Raw genomic sequence first — 18,852 nt, 5'->3', positions numbered from 1 at the left:
TGCTACAGGAAGAAAACAAGAGCCGAAATGCTTTGGGATCCTTGCACGAAAGCTAAGACAAATACTGCCTCTATATCCTGTGCAGTGTTGTCTGAGTTTGTAGAATAAACTTCTTGACCTGAATGGATGTTTAAATACGACTGATGGGAGGATCGTGGCTCAATATACTTTCGTGAATTAAAATGGACACTCTGGAAACAGACTTAATGTTCTGCAGCTGGCTGTCCCAATTTAAAACATGTAACCTTTGTGACACTGTGGGAGAGGGCACGCTATAGTATCAGATGTCTGGAAGTAAATCCGAACTTAGTGACTTTTGGAAACACTGTTTTTGAGGTTGTTTCCCACCTACATATAACCATTTTTATAAACTGGTTAACCAGGAGTCCAGCTGCAGGAATGTTTGGATGTTTCCGTGTGGCTGGAATTCATCACAAACTTTCTTTGTCACTCCCCAAAGACTCTTTTATAGATGGACTAGTTAGTGACGTTAACAATGGCTAAAAATTCCTGATGGGACTAGAACTTTATAAAGCTACAGTGGGAAAAACAAAACAAAACATGTTGGTCAATCTCTCCTAATGCCGTATTAGGTATGACTGAGGCTGAGAAATTAAAAAGTTTGATGCAGCTTGCATCTGATGGAGCCAGAATTCTTTTAATCAAAACGATAGTGTGGGGCTTCCCTGGTGGTGCAGTGGTTGAGAATCCGCCTGCCAATGCAGGGGACACGGGTTCGAGCCCTGGTCTGGGAAGATCCCACATGCCGCGGAGCAACTAGGCCCGTGAGCCACAATTACTGAGCCTGCGCGTCTGGAGCCTGTGCTCTGCAACAAGAGAGGCCACGATAGTGAGAGGCCCGCGCACCGTGATGAAGAGCGGCCCCCGCTTGCCGCAACTAGAGAAAGCCCTAGCACAGAAACGAAGACCCAACATAGCAATCAATCAATCAATCAATCAATCAATAAATCTTTAAAAAAAAAAAACGATAGTGTGTCTGGTAAAAATACAAATGAATTGTAAGTGGGAAATCATTTAAAATCATCTTGTCTTATATGGAATTGATTTTTTTGTGTGTGTTTATATAGAGTATTGCATTTAAAATGAGGTGTCCTATAATGTGATGAGTCTAAGTGGGGACTGAGTCACTCTAAAAAGTACAGTATCAAATCTTTCATCCTGCGCTTTACGATACAGTATTTATACACATCTATTATTTTGGTAAATAACTTTTAATAATCGATGATCAAACTTCCTTCCTTTCACAAGCTGTACTTGCCAGTTAGCCATTTTGCTTTGTAAAAAAGTGCCACTCGAAACAAGCAGGCACCATGTTGCTGACATGGGTCCTTCACCACGTTGGCCACTGGCTCTCCCAGAAGGACTTGCCTGCACCCGTTTGTTTTGAGGCTGCTTTGCTCCTCCAGACTATCTGAAGTTGAATTTTTAGTCTCTGCATTATTTCTACAACTTATCCCTTCTAACTGGTTTTTATGTAGGTAAGGGAAGAAAGCAGGAGAGAAAGCACACAGTCATGGAAAGAGATTTTTTAAATTAAAAACGTAAAATAAAGTTCAGTACATTGTAAAATGAATGAATGATTATGCCACATTTTAGTCGTAGAAGCCAGTACTTGTATTATCCTAAGAGCATCCTTGAGAAAATGTTAAAATGAGGCTGGCTTCTTCCTGTCATCTAGCTTCTCTTTCGATTGCCTATTAATGCCTACTCAGAGAATGCAAACTAATTTTAATGTTAGCCGAAGCCAAATACAAATGTGGAGGTAAATCTAAAGCTACGTAAGACAAAAATAGACGAGAAGGGGGAGGATTAGGGGCACCTGCCTTATCCAAAGCTAAAAATAAGTCTGACTTTCTAGTTTACCTACTATAGGATAATGCTAGAATTCTTTTGAACATATATGGTTAAGGATTATTCACTGTTTTATGTTATACGTCACTCAATTCTATTGATGACATATAGGAGATGCAAAGCCTCATCAGTTAAACAGAAAAAGTGTTTTTAAAATGTAAAGTGGATTATCATTATTATACAATATTTTAACATTTTCAGAAAACGTTGGTATTTTTCTATCTGCTTACCTCTGACATATCATGCACCAGCAGGAGAGGAATACTTATTGTTGTGATGTCATGGGTGCAGCAAACCTTGAGTATGTTTCGGAGACCCATAATGGCAGGGTCCCGAGCAGTGATGTTTCCCGATTTCACATTGTCGTCCACACAAAGATGGAAAGCAACATGTATTTCTGAGAGATTAGAATGCCGCGTAATGTAAAATTCTCCTGTGAACAGCAGATACAATCATGACTTTCAAATGCCTCACACGACTTTCAAAAGTCACACTCATCAGTGGGCTTCATAAACAACTGTAGTGGGCAGCCAATGTGCTGAACCAGCAGAGGTGTTGTCAGGAACCTGTGTTGGACTCAGGAAGCAAATGTAATTAGTGCTCCTTCATTCTTGGAAAGAAGGGTGATGAAAAAAGAGGCCAAATTTACCTTAGGTTCCTAAATTGGTATGAAGAGACCACCAAGCTTATTTACTCATAAGTAGGTCAAATGAGTACTCATCATCGCTATTTTGATGTAAATGCTCAAAACGTTGTACTTAACTCAAACTTAACATGTAAGAACAGGCTACTTGATGACCTGTCTTCCCTGCACCCTGAACCTGCTTCTCTCCATCTCGGTTTATGGGTCCAGTCCCCTTCCCGTTAGCTGCACAGGACAGAAACCCAGGAGTTGCCCTTAATTACTTTCTTTCTCTCACTGCCTCTTCCCCAATCCAATTCACCACCAACTATTTTCAGTGTATCTGCAACATATGCCTCAAATATCTCAAATCTGAGCATTCCGTTTTTATTGCTATCACCCTAGTTCATGCTACCATCATTTCACTTAGGTTTCTGTAACAGCCTCTTAATTGACCTCTGCTCCTATTCTTGCCCACCTACACACCACATCCACATTTGCAGTTAAAATGATTTAAGTATAAATCAGATTATATCACTCTCCCATTTAACGTGGCTCACACGACACTCAGGAAAAAATCCAAACTCCATCCTCTTGTCTCACCCTCTGCTCCTGCCTCAGCCACAGAGACTCTCCTTAAGATCTTCAGACACACAGGGCTTGTTCCCGATCCAGGGCTGCCCCCTGAGAGAGGCTTTCCCCCAAGATTCTTGTCGACTGACTGCTTTTCGCCAATCACACCTCAGAGTGAAGGTCACCTCCTCCCAGAGGTCTTCCTTGACTGACCCATCTGACTGATACAGGACTCCCTCACCCCTCACTTACTCTCTTTCACATTGTTCTATGTTCTTCTAAGCACTGAAATTCTTCTGTTATTTGTTTATGAGGTTATTTTAAAGGGACCACTGTTTACACGCCGTGACTGTAGGGATTTTTTTCTCTCGTTTAATGTTCTATCTCTGGCACGTGGAACAACAGGGCCTGGTACATAGAAGGTACTCGGTAAACATCTGTTCACTGAATGGGAAACAAACGTTTTGGACTGAACGCCGGCGCAGTGTTTATCAAACCTTAACATCCAGGCTTTCTACAATCACTCTATTTTCTAGGTAGCCACGTTAGCCATTGGCTTTTATATTCTGCAGTTTCTGTCAATATAAATAAATAAAAAATATATATAATATATATAAAACTATGTTTTTATAAACACACCTGCCTCACTGGAAAATCTGTTACGTCCTTCTAGGAAAACTCTGCTCTTCTAAGAACTATTCTTCTATCACTAACCCACATCCTCACAAATTCTGCTCATCCTGGCTTCAAAGTCCTTATCTTAGGATTTTACTTATATTTACTTATAAACATATAGTATTTTTGAAGTATTGAATATACTTTGGCACAATGTTTAACCATTTCCAATTACTAGTGTACATAAGCTGTGCCCATGGATGCCACTGAAAGGCCCCAGGCAAAGGTCTTTTTTTTTTTTCTTTAACTTATACAATAAAAGAACTAGATAAGCAGTAAAAGAGAAAGGCCAGGGACTTCCCTGGTGGCGCAGTGGTTAAGAATCCGCCTGCCAATGCAGGGGACATGGGTTCGAGCCCTGGTCCGGGAAGATCCCACATGCCGCAGAGCAACTAAGCCCGTGTGCCACAACTACTAAGCCTGCGCTCTAGAGCCCGCGAGCCACAACTACTGAGCCCTCGTGCCACAACTACTGAAGCCCACGTGCCTAGAGCCCGTGCTCTGCAACAAGAGAAGCCACGGCAATGAGAAGCCCACGCACTGCAACAAAGGATAGCCCCCGCTCGCCACAACTAGAGAAAGCCCGCACGCAGCAACGAAGACCCAATGCAGCCAAAAATAAATAAATTAATTAAAAAAAAGAAAAGAGAGAGAAAGGCCAGTGACAGATCTAAACAAACCAGACAAAGGAAAAGTAAAAAAAAAAATTGTCCGGCGAGGAGCAGTATAGCAATTTCCCTGGCAGGCAATAAAAGACGCAGACTGCTTATCAGAGACCCAGTATATCCAATGAAGCGTCTCACCTCTTGAACTCCTACTGATGGTTCACATGATGGTACTCAAAGCATTAAACATGGGCTAGGGTCCAGGACTGAGGCTGAGGACTTAGTGGACAAGTCAGGTGCTCCTAATCCCCAAACTGGCACTGCTTCGTTTGACCTCAGATGACCGATCCTGGGCCTCATTTTACCCGTTAGTAAGATGGGGGGCTCGGAGCTGGCAGTAGTAATCAAAATAACATAATATGGTAGAAAAAGGACCAGACTGGGTGTTAAAAAGATCTGGTCTCTAGCATTTATTGGCAGAATGATCTTGGGCAAATCAATTCAACTTACAGATCCTCTGTACTTCGTGAATTAAATGGGGAAAATAATGCCTGACTGCTCTCCTTAGAAAATCGTTTTGAGAATTCGATGATATAAACTACAAATACTTAGATAATGATAAAGCAAACCCACTGGTTAAAAGATACATAAATCAAACTTTTTCTCTGCAACTTCAAAATCTAAAAGCATTTTGTGATTTGGATCTTTCTCACCTCCTGTACACTTCCTGGCCATGCAGCATCCTTTACCCAAATGGAAATTCAGACGCTATCAGCATAGCTAAGTGAATTGTCACTACTTCTTTTCTAATGAGGACTTCTGACATAGTCTCCTGATTTGCTGGTAATAATGAGATACTAACCTATATGCTTTTTCCAAAAAGGAGCAAGAAGGAAAATAAACACAGCAGTAAAGAGTTAAGTTTAAAAAAAATCAGACGTTGGTACCTCCGGAACAGATAAGATTGGCACACTTTAAGAAAGCCACAAAATATAGATGATTTAAATTATGGATCTACAAAGAGAAATACAATAAATCCTGTCTCAATGAAGGTATTTTTAGATGGAGCGGAGGACAGTTTCCTGTTCCACAAAGTGGAGGAAACAGCAAGTGGTGATGCAATCCTGCCACTAACATTATCCGCTAAGGTGGGCTCTCTGAGGTGGGAGCATATTCGGAAGCTGATGACCACAAGCGAACTGGCCAGGAGACAAGATGAGCACCAGGATGAAATGGAATGTGACCTATGTGTAGAAAATCTGGGGAAGGAAATGTGAGGAAACAAACTTGGTTGTTTATGAACCTGCAACATTTACCATCTGGTTTAAAAGACTTTACACTTATAACGCCTATACAAACAGGCCTTCCCTGTTATGCCCTGTCATACAAACACTACTAAGGATCATCAGAGGGCATTGAACCTGGAAGAGGATCATGAGAGTGAATTTCCAGTTGATAAACAATATATCCAAGAATAATAAGGCAGATGAAAGAAATGGAAAGCAGGAAAATTTATGGGGAAATGGCAATAAGAAAGATTCTAAATCAGACGACCCATGTTCTTTCCACGTGTTCAATTGTTTACATTTCTATTTACTATTGTTTATTTCATAGTAAAAATTATTTCTTGGTTCATTTAAGAAACTAAGAAACAATGTATAAAAGAGGACATTTGAAATAGCAAATAATGGTTAGACTTATGCAACTGCTTGAGGAATTTTTCTTGTATGGATCCAGGAAGAGTCAGTGCTACTATAAGAATAAAGATTTAATTGCAGAACACTGTGACAGTGTGTTTATAGATGATAGATACAATGTTCTAAAGTGATACACTGACCAACAAAAATGTTATAATGTACACCATAAGAACTTATGTTTCAAATCTATGATTTCAATGTATGTGATTATAAGAAAATTGCAGTTTAAAGTAAAACAATACTTACCAGGTAAAATATTTAAGTAGTTTCTATCTGCATTCTTAGTCTTATCATCACTTCCTCCATCTCGGTTTCCAGAATCTATTCATAAGGTGATGCAACGGGAAAGAACACAATAACATATGAAAACACATTACTACTGCTATTCCCCAAACAACCACAACAACAGCAAAAATTTACTAAGGATCTCTAGGTGCCAGGTAGTCAGATACATGCTTTACATGGATGGTCTCATTTAATTCTTACAAAACCCCTCTAACCACAACCCTATGAGGGACTAGCGTTCTCTTCACGTTATACACGAGAACAGAGGATGAGATAGGTTAATTCACTTAACGAAGAAGGCACAGGTAAGTGGAGGAACCAGCTCTTGATCCCACATACTCAGATTCCAAAGCCTGTGGTCTTGACCACTTTAGACTTGCCAATCCCCTATTTTTCATCTGGTAGGTTCAGGGCACTAAGTTAGCTGCACATAAAATAACTTCATTAGACAGTTGTGGGGTGGCCATCTTTATTTTTAGAATCTGAGTCACTGCTGTTGACATAACTTGTTCGGGACAACAAGCTAATGGTTAGCAGCACCAGGAATCACTTGATATTCAGCCCATTCCTGAAATCTGTTACTTCTTACCTAACACTATATACAATTTCTTTCAAACAGACAGGTGAGATTCTGTTTCAAATGGAATATTTTTTTTCAGATATTCAATCGCTTTTCTTTCTTTTTAGAAGGCATGATATTATTTTGAAGGATAAATGTTGGTAAAATAAGATATATCACATTTGATCATTCATTATTATGGTTGAACACAAATTATTTTATATATGTACATACATTTTTAATAGAAGATACATCTGAATTTTATAAGAATTCTATGAGAACTGAAAACTGCGGGATGAATATTAGCATTCAAAGTAGCTATCTTTAAGAGGCTGTATATTTATTCAAATTAAATATAAAACTATATTGAAATGGCCTTCAACATCAGAAAATCACTTGAAAACAGTCAGAACTTAAAATGAGTAAACTGAAAATACCAAGGGAGACTTATGGTTTCAAAAAAGTTCTGAAAAAAAGTAACCTAATATTTTTACCCACTGACTACTTTGAGTAATTGATTGACAACATCATACCTTGTAAATGCGTATATTTTATAAATAGACAGAGGGAGAGAGAGGCATAGAGAGAAGGCTCTGTGTTGCCAGAATCCACATGTAATGTAACAGTCTGATTCTCATACAGACCCATGTAATTGATAGGCTTTGAATAAATGTCTGCTCACAGCGCAGAAAACAAAAAACGATAAATGAAGACTCTAATTTTGTTCACATGGGATATGAACAGACAGAATCCCTACTAAGTAAACAAGAAAGAACAGTTTATAGTCCATCTCCCTTTCCGTGTTTCAATGGTAATACCTTGTAATACTAAGAAGACGGCTAAATTTTTTTAATGTATATAAAACATGTACAAAAAATGAAATTGCTTTTGGCTTATCATGAACCACAGAAATATAAAGATGCTGATATAATAAGCACAGTGAGAAAAACAGTGGAATGTCTTAGAATAGACAGTACTTGCGTATCAGGATGTAAACGTGTAGAACAAACACGTGGGCACGCTCAGAAAAGGAAAAGATGGAGAAAGTATTTTCACAAAACTCTTCTATAACACGCGGGTTCCTCTAAGAAAGTAGTCTTTTATAAACCTACTTGTTTCACTGACTCACTTAAACCACAAAATAGTTGCTTGAACAAGAACAAAATACTACCATGATGTACACACGTTGCCTTAACCGTATGTGGTTTAAAAACTTCCTCTCATAAATACACTTTGCGTCCTCCGCCTTCTCCCACACCTGTCATGATCTCAATCTTCATGCTTTTAGTTACTACTAAGAATAATAGTTGAATGTGTCTGATCACATCCTTGCTAGTTTGAATGAGATGGAGGAAGGAGATGGCAGAAGAATAAGAGGACAGACCGTAATTTTCTGAAAGGTCTTGCGTTGGGATACACTTCCACACTGATTTCCTTAGACTCAGCCTGGCTCTGTTGTATGTGACAGACATTGCCACTACAAAGCCATGGTTACCCAGGGTGGAAATACAAACTGGTGGGGCCGCTATGGAGAGCAATTGCTGACACTATCAAAATTACAAATGTATGTGCCCCTTAGCTCAGGAATTTCACTTTACGAATCTATTCCATAGATATGCTCAGTCATGCATGACGATATATGTGTAAGGTTATTCATGCGTTATTACTTATCAGAGCAAAACTTTGGAACAGATAAAATGTCTATCAGTAGGGAACTGATCACTGATGGGACATCCTGCAGTGGAACACCAACCAGCAGTGAAAAGCTCTTAGGACGCTCTTTCTGTACAGATATGAAATGATGCCCAGGATAAACTATTCAGTGAAGAAAAGCAGAGGGCAGAGAAGTGTGCAGAGAAAGTTGCCATTTGTGTGAAAAGGCAAAATACATAAATACACACATACACCCGCTCACACACACACACATAAACATGCCCGGAAGGTACGCGCGACACAGCACTGGCTGCCTCTGAAGCGGGAAACTGGATGGCTGGTGGACAGTTACAAAGACTTTCACTGTATGCTCTTTTGTACAGTTTGAATTGTGAATCTTCAGATTGTTTTACCTATTTTAGACATGATTAAAATATAAATAAAACGTTTTTTTTTAAATCTACTGAATAAACACGAAAACTACCGTGACTGCTAATCAAGTTGAGCCTAGAGAGCTGCATTCTAGAATTCTAGCGTCAAGAGAATGGGAGGAATTCTTCATGGGATAGAGAACAAAGACACCAAGCAAAGATACAGCAGTCTCTCTCTCTGTTTACTAAAAAATACAAAACATGTGAACCCAAAGTATATAAGGGTTTCTTTGAAACACTGCAGTTGCAAAACAAACAAACAAGACAGACATCCAAAGTACCAGAAGCAGATTTAAAGGTTTGACCAGCAACTGTTTAAAAACCTGCCGCATTTTATTTCCTGGGCAAGACATCAAGTTTCCATAAGAAACAATAAAACACTGAGTATGCACTCAAGCCAGATAAGAGCATGTATTATAATTTTATGCCTGTGATATAATATGAAATGTCAGAAAAATAAGAAAAACACACCTTATGTATATTTTTAAATGAATACTACCCTTATATTTAGCTCCTAACTAAACAGACTTAGGGCACCAATTTAATTTTTAAAAAGACTACTTTTTAAACTTTCATTTTTCAATTAAAGATAGCAGAACTACTCCATAATTTGAGTCAGAGTGTTTTCTTTTATGTCTTCCCTAAGGTCTCCTTATGCAGAAATAGAAATCTTCTGAAGAAAAATGCCATGAACTTCTTCCATAGCTTTAAAATCAACTTCCAGTAAATTTCCTAGAAGGATGTTTAGATTGTGGATAAATATAGAAAAAGCAGGACACAATTCTAAACATAGTAATTTTTTAAAAGAACAACCAAAACCAATTCTTGTAACTGACGTCGTGCTACCTAAGTGGATCAAAGATGGAACATACAAAAACTGTATATTTTGGGCTATTTACCCTATGATTTCAATGTCCTTTATAGTACTAATTATATCCATTTTAGAGATACAGAACTTGGATCAAAAGATCACCAACTTTCCACTGAGTGCCTACTTCAAATATAACTATGGAATTGAATTTTAAAAACAGTTTTTCTAAGGATCTTGAACAAAATCACACAAACAAGGAAATTAAGAACAGAATTCAAGCTTCTAAAGAACTTGAATTTTGTTCTTAATTTCTTTCTTGCATCTTCCCACCAATACAACTTTCTCTACTTCAGATGGCCCATATGCTAGGAGAGCGCTTAGGGACAGAACATCCTGAGAGTGAAATTTTTAAAAATGTGAGTTTCACTGACCGTGTGATTCTTTCAGCTTGCTCCTGCGCTGGGTTCTGGCATAAAGTACCACCTGCTGGACAACCTCCAGCTGATCTTCAATTCGGGGAAAATGAAAGTCAGTGCATTCTTGGCAAACTGTGGCGAAATCTAAGGGACCCAACATAGTTACGAACTTCTAGAGGTGAAGTATCAAGTATTTAGTATTTACTTACAGACAATGAGATCTAGCGGAAAGAGAATACAGCATTCACAAGGACGACTTCTCATACTTGTCCTTTCAATAATAACGTCTTACTAAGTCAGGGGACAACAATTTGGTTTTGATCAGAAACTTAATCTCTCAATCGCCCAAAAGAGTAAACAATTAATAGGCAAGAAAATTTTAATGTAAGTCCAAACCTTCTTTAAATAATATATACTTTGATCATAATCCAGTCCCCAAAAGTGCTAAGTAATATAAAGTTTTTTATTTATAATAGAAAATAAACTCTATTCAAGCGTCTTTTAAAAACAGTTATACATTTGAATATACTTTATACATTAAAATTTTGTTAATAATCATAAAACATTAATTGTACTAAGAGGGAAAGTAGAATTTTACCTAGCATATTTAAGAAATAGGTTATTTAAAAAAAGAAAGAAAAAAAGGACAAATGGATGAACTAAAATTCACTGAGTCAGGATCTGCTCCTTTTTGAAAGATACGTTTATATCTTGATTATTCTTTTTGTTATACCTTGAAACAAGGGTCCTGTAAGAGTATGATCTACAATGTGATAGAATTTTAAGAAGAATGAAATACCCTGAAGCACCCTAGGCCTGCTAAAGTATGAAACAAATCTCAAATGGCAGTGTCTGGGTATGTGTGCTGTTGGGTCTACTTGAATACTGGGGTGACTCAAGCCTTTTTTTAAGTTTTTCACTAATTCCTTTCTTTTTAGAATGGCATTAAATGGAGAACTTTAATGGCATAAATATGCATAATGCTAACTTACCTCTTTTAATACCACTATATGAATTGATTCGGTTATCCACTAGCAACACCAGGCCACAGAGGGACGTGGAGTAAAGCGACAGTGCTGTCTGGAGTCGGTGGAGCTTCACACCACTTCGGTGGCTCCTCTTGTGCTTACAGAAATCCAGCATATCTGCTCTCAGCAACCTCAGGTTATGCATGGTCTTCAACTGGGCTCCTGGGGGTAGGCAACAGGCCCAGAGAGATAGTTAGACAGCTGCAGAAAGCCAGCAGGGCAGGAGGCAAATCTCTGTGGCAAGAATCCAGATAAATCTGTGCTACGAATAATTAAAATGGGCCTTGCAATTTTCTATTTGAGTAACTATTAACATTTCATCTTTCTATTTGCAAAGAAATAATATATGAGCTAAAATAGAAAACTTATAGCCAATAAACTGTAGGCTTTCTTGGAGCAGAACACAATTTTTAATAAAAAGAACCTGGGTATATTCTACTCGTATGCTAGGGATTTTTCTCTTACAGTGTTAAAAAAAGTTTCACAGGTTACAATACACTGTGACTGCAAAAAATTAATATACTTACCTAAGTGAATGGTAAAACTTTCTTCTAACTTTCTCTGTTCCTCATAAATCCTTCCATTTGCTTCAGCGGATTCTCTGAGCTGACTTGGTTGAACTTTAATTTCCTCACTGAAATTGAAAAAATTATTGATATGCTTTTTTTTTTTTTGTATGTTTGTCAAAAACCTTTCCTAAAGGAAAGAAAGCTTTACAGTGAAATGAGATGAAACAGCAGGAAGTAGCACTTAGTTTATTCCTAAATTTATCCTTTATCCATGGGGACAAGTAAGATCATTAACACAGGTTGTAAAATTCCTACTTATTCTTTCATTTCTTTGGTTATTTCTTTCAGTAAGTGATGCATATTTTTTTAGTCATTACAATATCGATTCATATGTCATCATTTAATATTTCTTAGTAGCCTAAGAGAATGATTAAATGAAATGACTAACATTAACATGTTTAAAATGACATTTTAATATATCCTATATCAGCCTTAGGGCTGGCGAAACTAGAAAATAAGTGAAGTGATAGAAATGAAAATTAAAAATTAAAATGTCAAATAAATGTCAAATAATAAAAAAAGATGAAGCTCGTTTTGATGTATTCATATCCTCTCTTTTTTTTTTTTGTTTTACCATTTCCTGTTTTTTTACCGCCAACAGTCTCCCATTAAAGGACTTCTCTCTTTGCTCTACTCTGCCCTTGCACGTCCGGAAAAGGTTTCCATGGAGGCACCAGAACTGTTCAATTCAAATTTCATGGTGAGCTGAAGATGGTGTAAGTCTGTAACAGTCATCCACTCCCGTGACTACATTTTTGGGGTAAATCCAAACAGTCTCATTAGCGTCACTGATTGACTTCATTAGTAAATATGGCAAATTTAAACCCCAAAGTAAATTCATATAAATTTATATTAATAAAATATCCTCATCTTAGGACACAGAAAGCCACAAGAGAATGATGTTCCCATGTTAATAGCAAGAAAAGCCCAGATAACCTATAAGATCATAACTTTTCTGGAGCTCATCAGAGATTTGAGGTAACAAGGCAACCAAGAAACTAAATTCTAAAGTGTGTCATGCTTTAGAAGGAGAGACAGGACACACAGGTAGTTTTCAGTTTGGGCAGAGCACAGTAGAAATGGGTTGCTGTAATGTATGTAAGAGGGTAAGAAGAAATCAGCTAAAATTTTAACAAATTCTTGAAGGTCGAGTATGGGCTAGCATGTCCATTTAGAACAGCTACGAGCTCCAGGCACCGGGGGACTTTGCATATGCTCTTGCACACTCCTTCCTGTTGGCCTCCACCAGGCGCTTCCAGGAAAACCTTGGGGGCAGGGAAAGAGAAGAGACAGCCCACTCGGTGGCACAGGCAGATGTGCTATGAGTGCCCCAAGCCCAAGGCCCAGATCTGCTGGACTTACCTAAGACTGAAGCTGGACAAAGACCACAGAGACCCGCCTCCCACCCCCGACCAGGAGCCTGGCATCAAGTAACAACAACGTCAGTCTACTGCTGGGGGGGTGGGCAGAGCAACAGCACACACGGGGACCTCCTGCTGTGGCACAGGCCTGCAAAGGCTACTGAAAGCTGAGGGTGGAGCGGGATGACAGAGGAGAACAGTCTAGAAGCCAAAGCCCCACTCTCAACACAAAGTGGCAGCAGCGCACTGCTGTAGAAAATGAAGCCTGTGGTGGACTGAAGAACAGAAACCAAACACAGCCCGACTGCTGACTAGATTTCCATAACCTTCACATCAACGGCCTGCTCATTTCTGGGCATAAGTACTATTGACCTCAGTCTCTTCTTTTCTAATACACACAACAGGCAGCATTCAGTTTAAACAAGAGAGAGAGAAACAGAGAGGGGGAAAGACCCAAAACAGCAAGCAAAAATAAATAAATTAATAAATAAATAACCCACTGTCAAGAGAGAAAGCAATCAACAGAAACAGACTTAGAGATGACCCAGACATTGGGGCTAAAAGAAAGGGACTTTCAAATAACTATGACAATATGCTAAAAGATTTAGTGTAAAATAACACACAAGGACAGATAAGGAATTGCAGCAAAGAGAGAAGTACTAGAAATAAAACATGATATCAGATCGATGATCACAGATGTCAATTCCTTTGACAGGCTCAGCAGCAGACCACCAATCATTTTATGATGCCACCATTACCCTGATACCAAAACCAAATGAAGATATTATAAGAAAAACAAAGTTACAGACCAACATATATATAGTGGATATATTTATTTACTATTTTGTAGTGGATATATTTAAATTTACATATAATAGATATGAAATAATACATCATGAGTTACATGTATAAGTTTGAACTATAAAATTTCTAGAAGAAAACATAGCAGAAAATCTTTGTGATCTTGAATTAGGCAATGATAACTGAGATAAGAAACAAACCATTTAAAAATTGATAAATTGCACTTAATTAAAATGAAAAACTTTGCTCTTCAAAAGAAACCATTAAGAAAATGAAACAACAAGCCACAGGGTGAGAGAAAATATTTGTAAAACACATATCTGACGATAGACCTGTATCCAGAATACACAGAGAACTTCCACAACTCAATAATAATAATGGAAAAAAAAAAAGGAGAGGTATGGATAGAAGATCAGCACGTGAAAAAATGTTCAACGTTAGTAGCCGTCCGGGAAATGCAAAGTAAAACCACAATGAGACACCACTACAAAACCTACCAGAATTGCTAAATATCAACACCAAGTGCTGATGAGGGTCAGGAGCCCTGGGACCCTCACACATTGGTGGCGGGAACGCAAAATGGTACAGCCACTTTGGAGAACCAGTTTCTTAAAAAATTAAACACACCATGGATTTTACTTCCCATGTTTTCCAGCAATCCCACTCCTAGGTATTTACATAAAAGAATTATAAACATATGTCTATAGAAAGACCAGTATGTGAATGTTTATAGCCGCTTTATTTATAATTGCCGAAATACTTTGAATGCCCACCACTGAGTGAATGGATAAACAAAGAATAACAGAGCAATAAAAAGGGAAGAACCACTCATAAATGCAACAACATGAATGAGTCTCAAAAGCGTTATGTCAAGTGAAGGAAGCAAGACACAAACTGCTACATACAGTTTGATTCCATTTATATGACATTCTGTAAAAATCAAAATTACAGGGACAGAAATCAGATCGGGTTGCCACAAGCTGGGCAAGGGGAGGGGGGTTAATATAAAGGTATAAAAAGGAAATGCTATGTCTTGATGGCAGTGATGGTTTCATGACTAATTAAGTTTGTCAAAACTCATCAAAATGTAAACCTAAAACAAGTGACTTTTACTTTATGGAATTTATCCTTCAATAGACCTGACTTTAAACAGAAGGGCAAAAACGGACATATATACACTACCAAATGTAAAACAGATAGCCAGTGGAAAGCAACTGCATAGCACAGGGAGATCAGCTTGGTGCTTTGTGACCACCTAGATGGGTGGGATAGGGAGGGTGGGAGGGAGATGCAAGAGGGAGGAGATATGGGGATATATGTATACATATAGCTGATTCACTTTGTTATAGAGCAGCAACTAACACACCATTGTAAAGCAATTATACTCCAATAAAGATGTTAAAAACACAAATAAATAAATAAACAAATAAATTTTAAAAATTGATCAATCTCATACAGGAGTTCTATACATAGTTATGTTGGAAACAGGTTTCTGCTCCCCAAGGAAATCCCTATCAAAAAGGAAAGCAAACTAACAAAGTCACAGTAAAAATACTCTTTCCTAGGAATATTTGGTTTTTAAAGCAGCAGCAGCTAGAGGCCAATATTTACACAAAGGAATTGATCCTATAGAATGAATTTCTGAAACTAGAGCAGCAAAGCAAGAGATAATTTTTGTAGCAAGGGGCTTTCTTAGCTTCCATAGGTTGATGACTTCCTACTTTTTTGACCACAATATAGAGTACATATTTCACATTTTGGCTCAATGCACACATGAGTAACGTGCTGATATTTTTTTCCCTAGTCTACTCTACTCAGTTCTGTTCCATTCAATTCCATTCCATTTTATTGTCATTTTTAAAAGTCCAATTGGAAAGTAAAGGATCTAGCATGGTCCCTGGCAGACTGCAACCAGCAATTTGAGAAACACCATTGGACCTTATAGTACACAGGTGTTCCCAGCCTGTCTGTCGCCTCACATGTCCCTTTGTATTGTGTTCAGCACTATTTTCATTTGAAATGAGGAGTATATATATGTTAGTGTCCAGGAGGTTATCCCATTTCTAATTATAAAAAATTGTTTAAATATTTCTAAGGTGTTGTCTTGGGGAAAACAACAACACAAATGACAGATAATAATAAGAGATGATACAGACTGTGTCAGGTAAATAGTTTAATGATAATCCATCCATCTGCCTGGTTTACACCCATCCCATAAATATTTATTTATATGCCTGTGTCAAGAGCTAGACACTTGACAAAGACCTGGGTATACAACAGCAGAAAAACAGACATGGTTTTTGTCTTCAAGGCAAGACAGGTGGGGAAGAACGACATTAGACAAATAAAGGGCAATATCGAAATGTTTATAGCATACACTAGAAGATGCTGGAAATAGGATTCTTATACTGTACTAAATATATTCCCAACCGGATGTACTTTAGGATTTGAAAGAAGAAATTCTCAAAGGTGAATACACAGCCAGGAAAGAACAGGCACTGTCGAGCTCTAGGGCAACACATGAAACACAATGTATTTAGGCCATAAGGCACCACACAAATTGTGACTTATGGAAAGTCCTCTAGACTATTTTGGTACCTTGTACATGCTTCTTTTACTGCACACATCATTCTGTACAGTACTGTTTTATTCACAGGTCAGTGTCTCTAGAATGTAAGCTCCACATGGGCAGTTATCTTTTTTTGGCTCTTCTGCTTAAAGAGTGCTTGGCATTTAAGGTGCAGTCGACCAGTGTGTATTGCACTGAAAGGAAACCAACTTAAGGAAACAAGAGACAGTAATGGCGGTACTGAGGTATACACACCCACAAGATCTACAAGGCTAAGTTCTAGGGGGGAAATCACTACTGTAAAGCAGCCAGTTACCCGCCCCACCCCGCAAATCATCCACATAAAGTCTATAAAATGAAAGGTGTTAAAAGAAGTATAAATTACCTTGAATTTTCACCGGCAACTTAAAAATACCTACAACTAAAAAGGTCCAGTTTTACAACAAATACAAACTATTACTGACAATGACCTTCATCTAATAAAAACAACACCCGATTAATACCTGAGAGAGCTGTTTTTGGGGTTTTTTAGGTCTTGATGAAGTTTCATCACCCATTCCTGATACTCTTGCTTTTGAATGGCAGTTGACTGTTTTAATTCATTGGACCATTTATTTTCCAAGTCCTAAAAAGAGACAGTGCACTGACTAACTACTTGTTTTACAAAAATAAATAAGTGGAAAATGCAATCCAAAAGTCATTACACTTCACTCACCTGCTGGGATTCGAAATGCTGAGCAGCCAGTGAATTTACATCTTGATCTGTCAGTGATTTTCCCAGTTCCTGCATCACTTTTTCCATTTCAATGCCTTGTCTGAACCATAAATAAGCAGATCAGATATATTCATCAAATTTTTAATACAACCACTCTGGATTTATTGAACAACCTCTACAAAGTCAAAAGAAGATTTTTGTTTTCTAGGACTATGTCCAGTTATGGCAACTATACTACCTGGAAGGCACTTTGAAGCCTTGCCAATGGAGATGTGGAAATAATAATGATAATGTCATATAATATCAACAACGTCATTTGTGCAGCTAAATTGGAATCTAAATTTAGTGCATAAATGAAAGCATTCAAAATCTAGGTGATCTTTCGACTTCCATGGCTAATATTTAAAAGGCTGCAGATTTTCATGAAGAAGATACTCTGCAATTCCAGCTTAAATACATTTTCTTTTTATTTGAACATGAGTTAAAGTGACTTCAACCTTCAAAAGGTACTTTATATTATAACCAGAAGCTGCCAATTAGGTTCTAAGGATCAAGCTGGTATTAAGTCACAAGGCTGGTTCCCTTTTTAGAGGAATATGAAATATATTCTGAAGATACATTTTAGTCTTCTTCATTTATCCAAATAAACGTGCAGAAATTAAAAATGGTTTTCTCTACAGGAAAAACTAATCAGTGGTGTTAGAAGTTCAGATAATGGTTATTTATGGGGGAAATGGGTGGTGACTGCCGGCTGGGCAGGAGGGAGCCTTCTGCAGGGCTGGAAATCATTTCTTGATCTGGGAGATGAGCACACGGGTGTACTTACTTTGTGAACATTTACTGAGCTGTATACCTATCGTTTATTGCCTCTTCTGTATGTGTATTATATTTTAGTAAGTTCATTAAAATTATCTTCTAATAAAAATGTATTTTAAAAGTTTGTTCTGAAACATATTTCAAACAAACTTGTAAACAACGAAACACAGACATGAACTAAAAGGATTTTACTATCATTCTAGTCAATTTAAGTAAATTGCTCTTAAAAGAGAACTTACACGTATTTATAACAACTGATTAAGATACTTATATGTATATGATAAATGAAACTCATTCATATGTTATACTTCTATACATTTCTATGTATGCCTTCTAGTATTAAATATTCAATATCACTTAATTCCCACTTGACTATAAGTGGGCAGGTGACCCCATTAATTTTTTAATAACTACTTGAGGTCAGGTGAAGGAAGTGCTTGCAAGTAAGGTTGTTATTTAAAACAGAAATAACTACTAAGCATTAATAAATATAAACTTCCATACAAATATATTAATATTTTACATTACACATGTTCCCTCTAGTGGATAAAGACTATCACTGCCACTTTTAAGTTTCAAAGAAATATCTTGAATCTGATTTGCTAAAAGAAGCAAATTTCCAGTGAGGAAAAAGAAGACCAATAAATAATAATTCAACAAATAAAATTTCACGAACATTTATTTCACCCTAAATGTTTTAGAAGTGCAAGTAGTTAATGATACAGTTAATGATGCAATATATATTTTCTATGATTAAGATCAAAGAAAATTTTATTATTTTTCAGATGAAATAC

The 18,852-nt window shown here is 37.5% G+C and overlaps 1 protein-coding gene across 13 annotated transcripts in view; it reads right to left on the bottom strand.

Moving 5' to 3' along the window:
• The window catches only part of FERRY3 (FERRY endosomal RAB5 effector complex subunit 3), a 75,600-nt gene that overhangs the window by 48,360 nt on the left and 8,388 nt on the right, over positions 1-18,852 (bottom strand). For 9 of the 13 annotated variants that reach the window (XR_014252648.1, XR_014252649.1, XR_014252650.1 and 6 more), the window contains 7 exons: positions 17,243-17,342; positions 17,031-17,152; positions 11,755-11,861; positions 11,192-11,389; positions 10,215-10,343; positions 6,291-6,365; positions 2,103-2,305 (listed from right to left, as the gene is read on the bottom strand). Coding sequence is in view for 10 of the 13 variants with exons in the window: in XM_082421559.1 (XP_082277685.1) it covers positions 2,103-2,305; positions 6,291-6,365; positions 10,215-10,343; positions 11,192-11,389; positions 11,755-11,861; positions 17,031-17,152; positions 17,243-17,342 (934 nt within the window). In the remaining 3 variants the exon portion in view is untranslated. The remainder of the gene's footprint in view (positions 1-2,102; positions 2,306-6,290; positions 6,366-10,214; positions 10,344-11,191; positions 11,390-11,754; positions 11,862-17,030; positions 17,153-17,242; positions 17,343-18,852) is intronic. The other 4 variants (XM_082421558.1, XM_082421553.1, XM_082421555.1 and 1 more) reach the window with 4 other exon arrangements.

Source organism: Balaenoptera physalus (genome assembly GCF_965194825.1).
Source record: "Balaenoptera physalus genome assembly, chromosome: 13".
In the NCBI taxonomy this organism is placed as follows: Eukaryota; Metazoa; Chordata; class Mammalia; order Artiodactyla; family Balaenopteridae; genus Balaenoptera; species Balaenoptera physalus.
The sequence above is the reverse complement of the archived record's forward strand: the minus strand, read 5'-3'. Positions and strand labels throughout refer to the sequence as shown.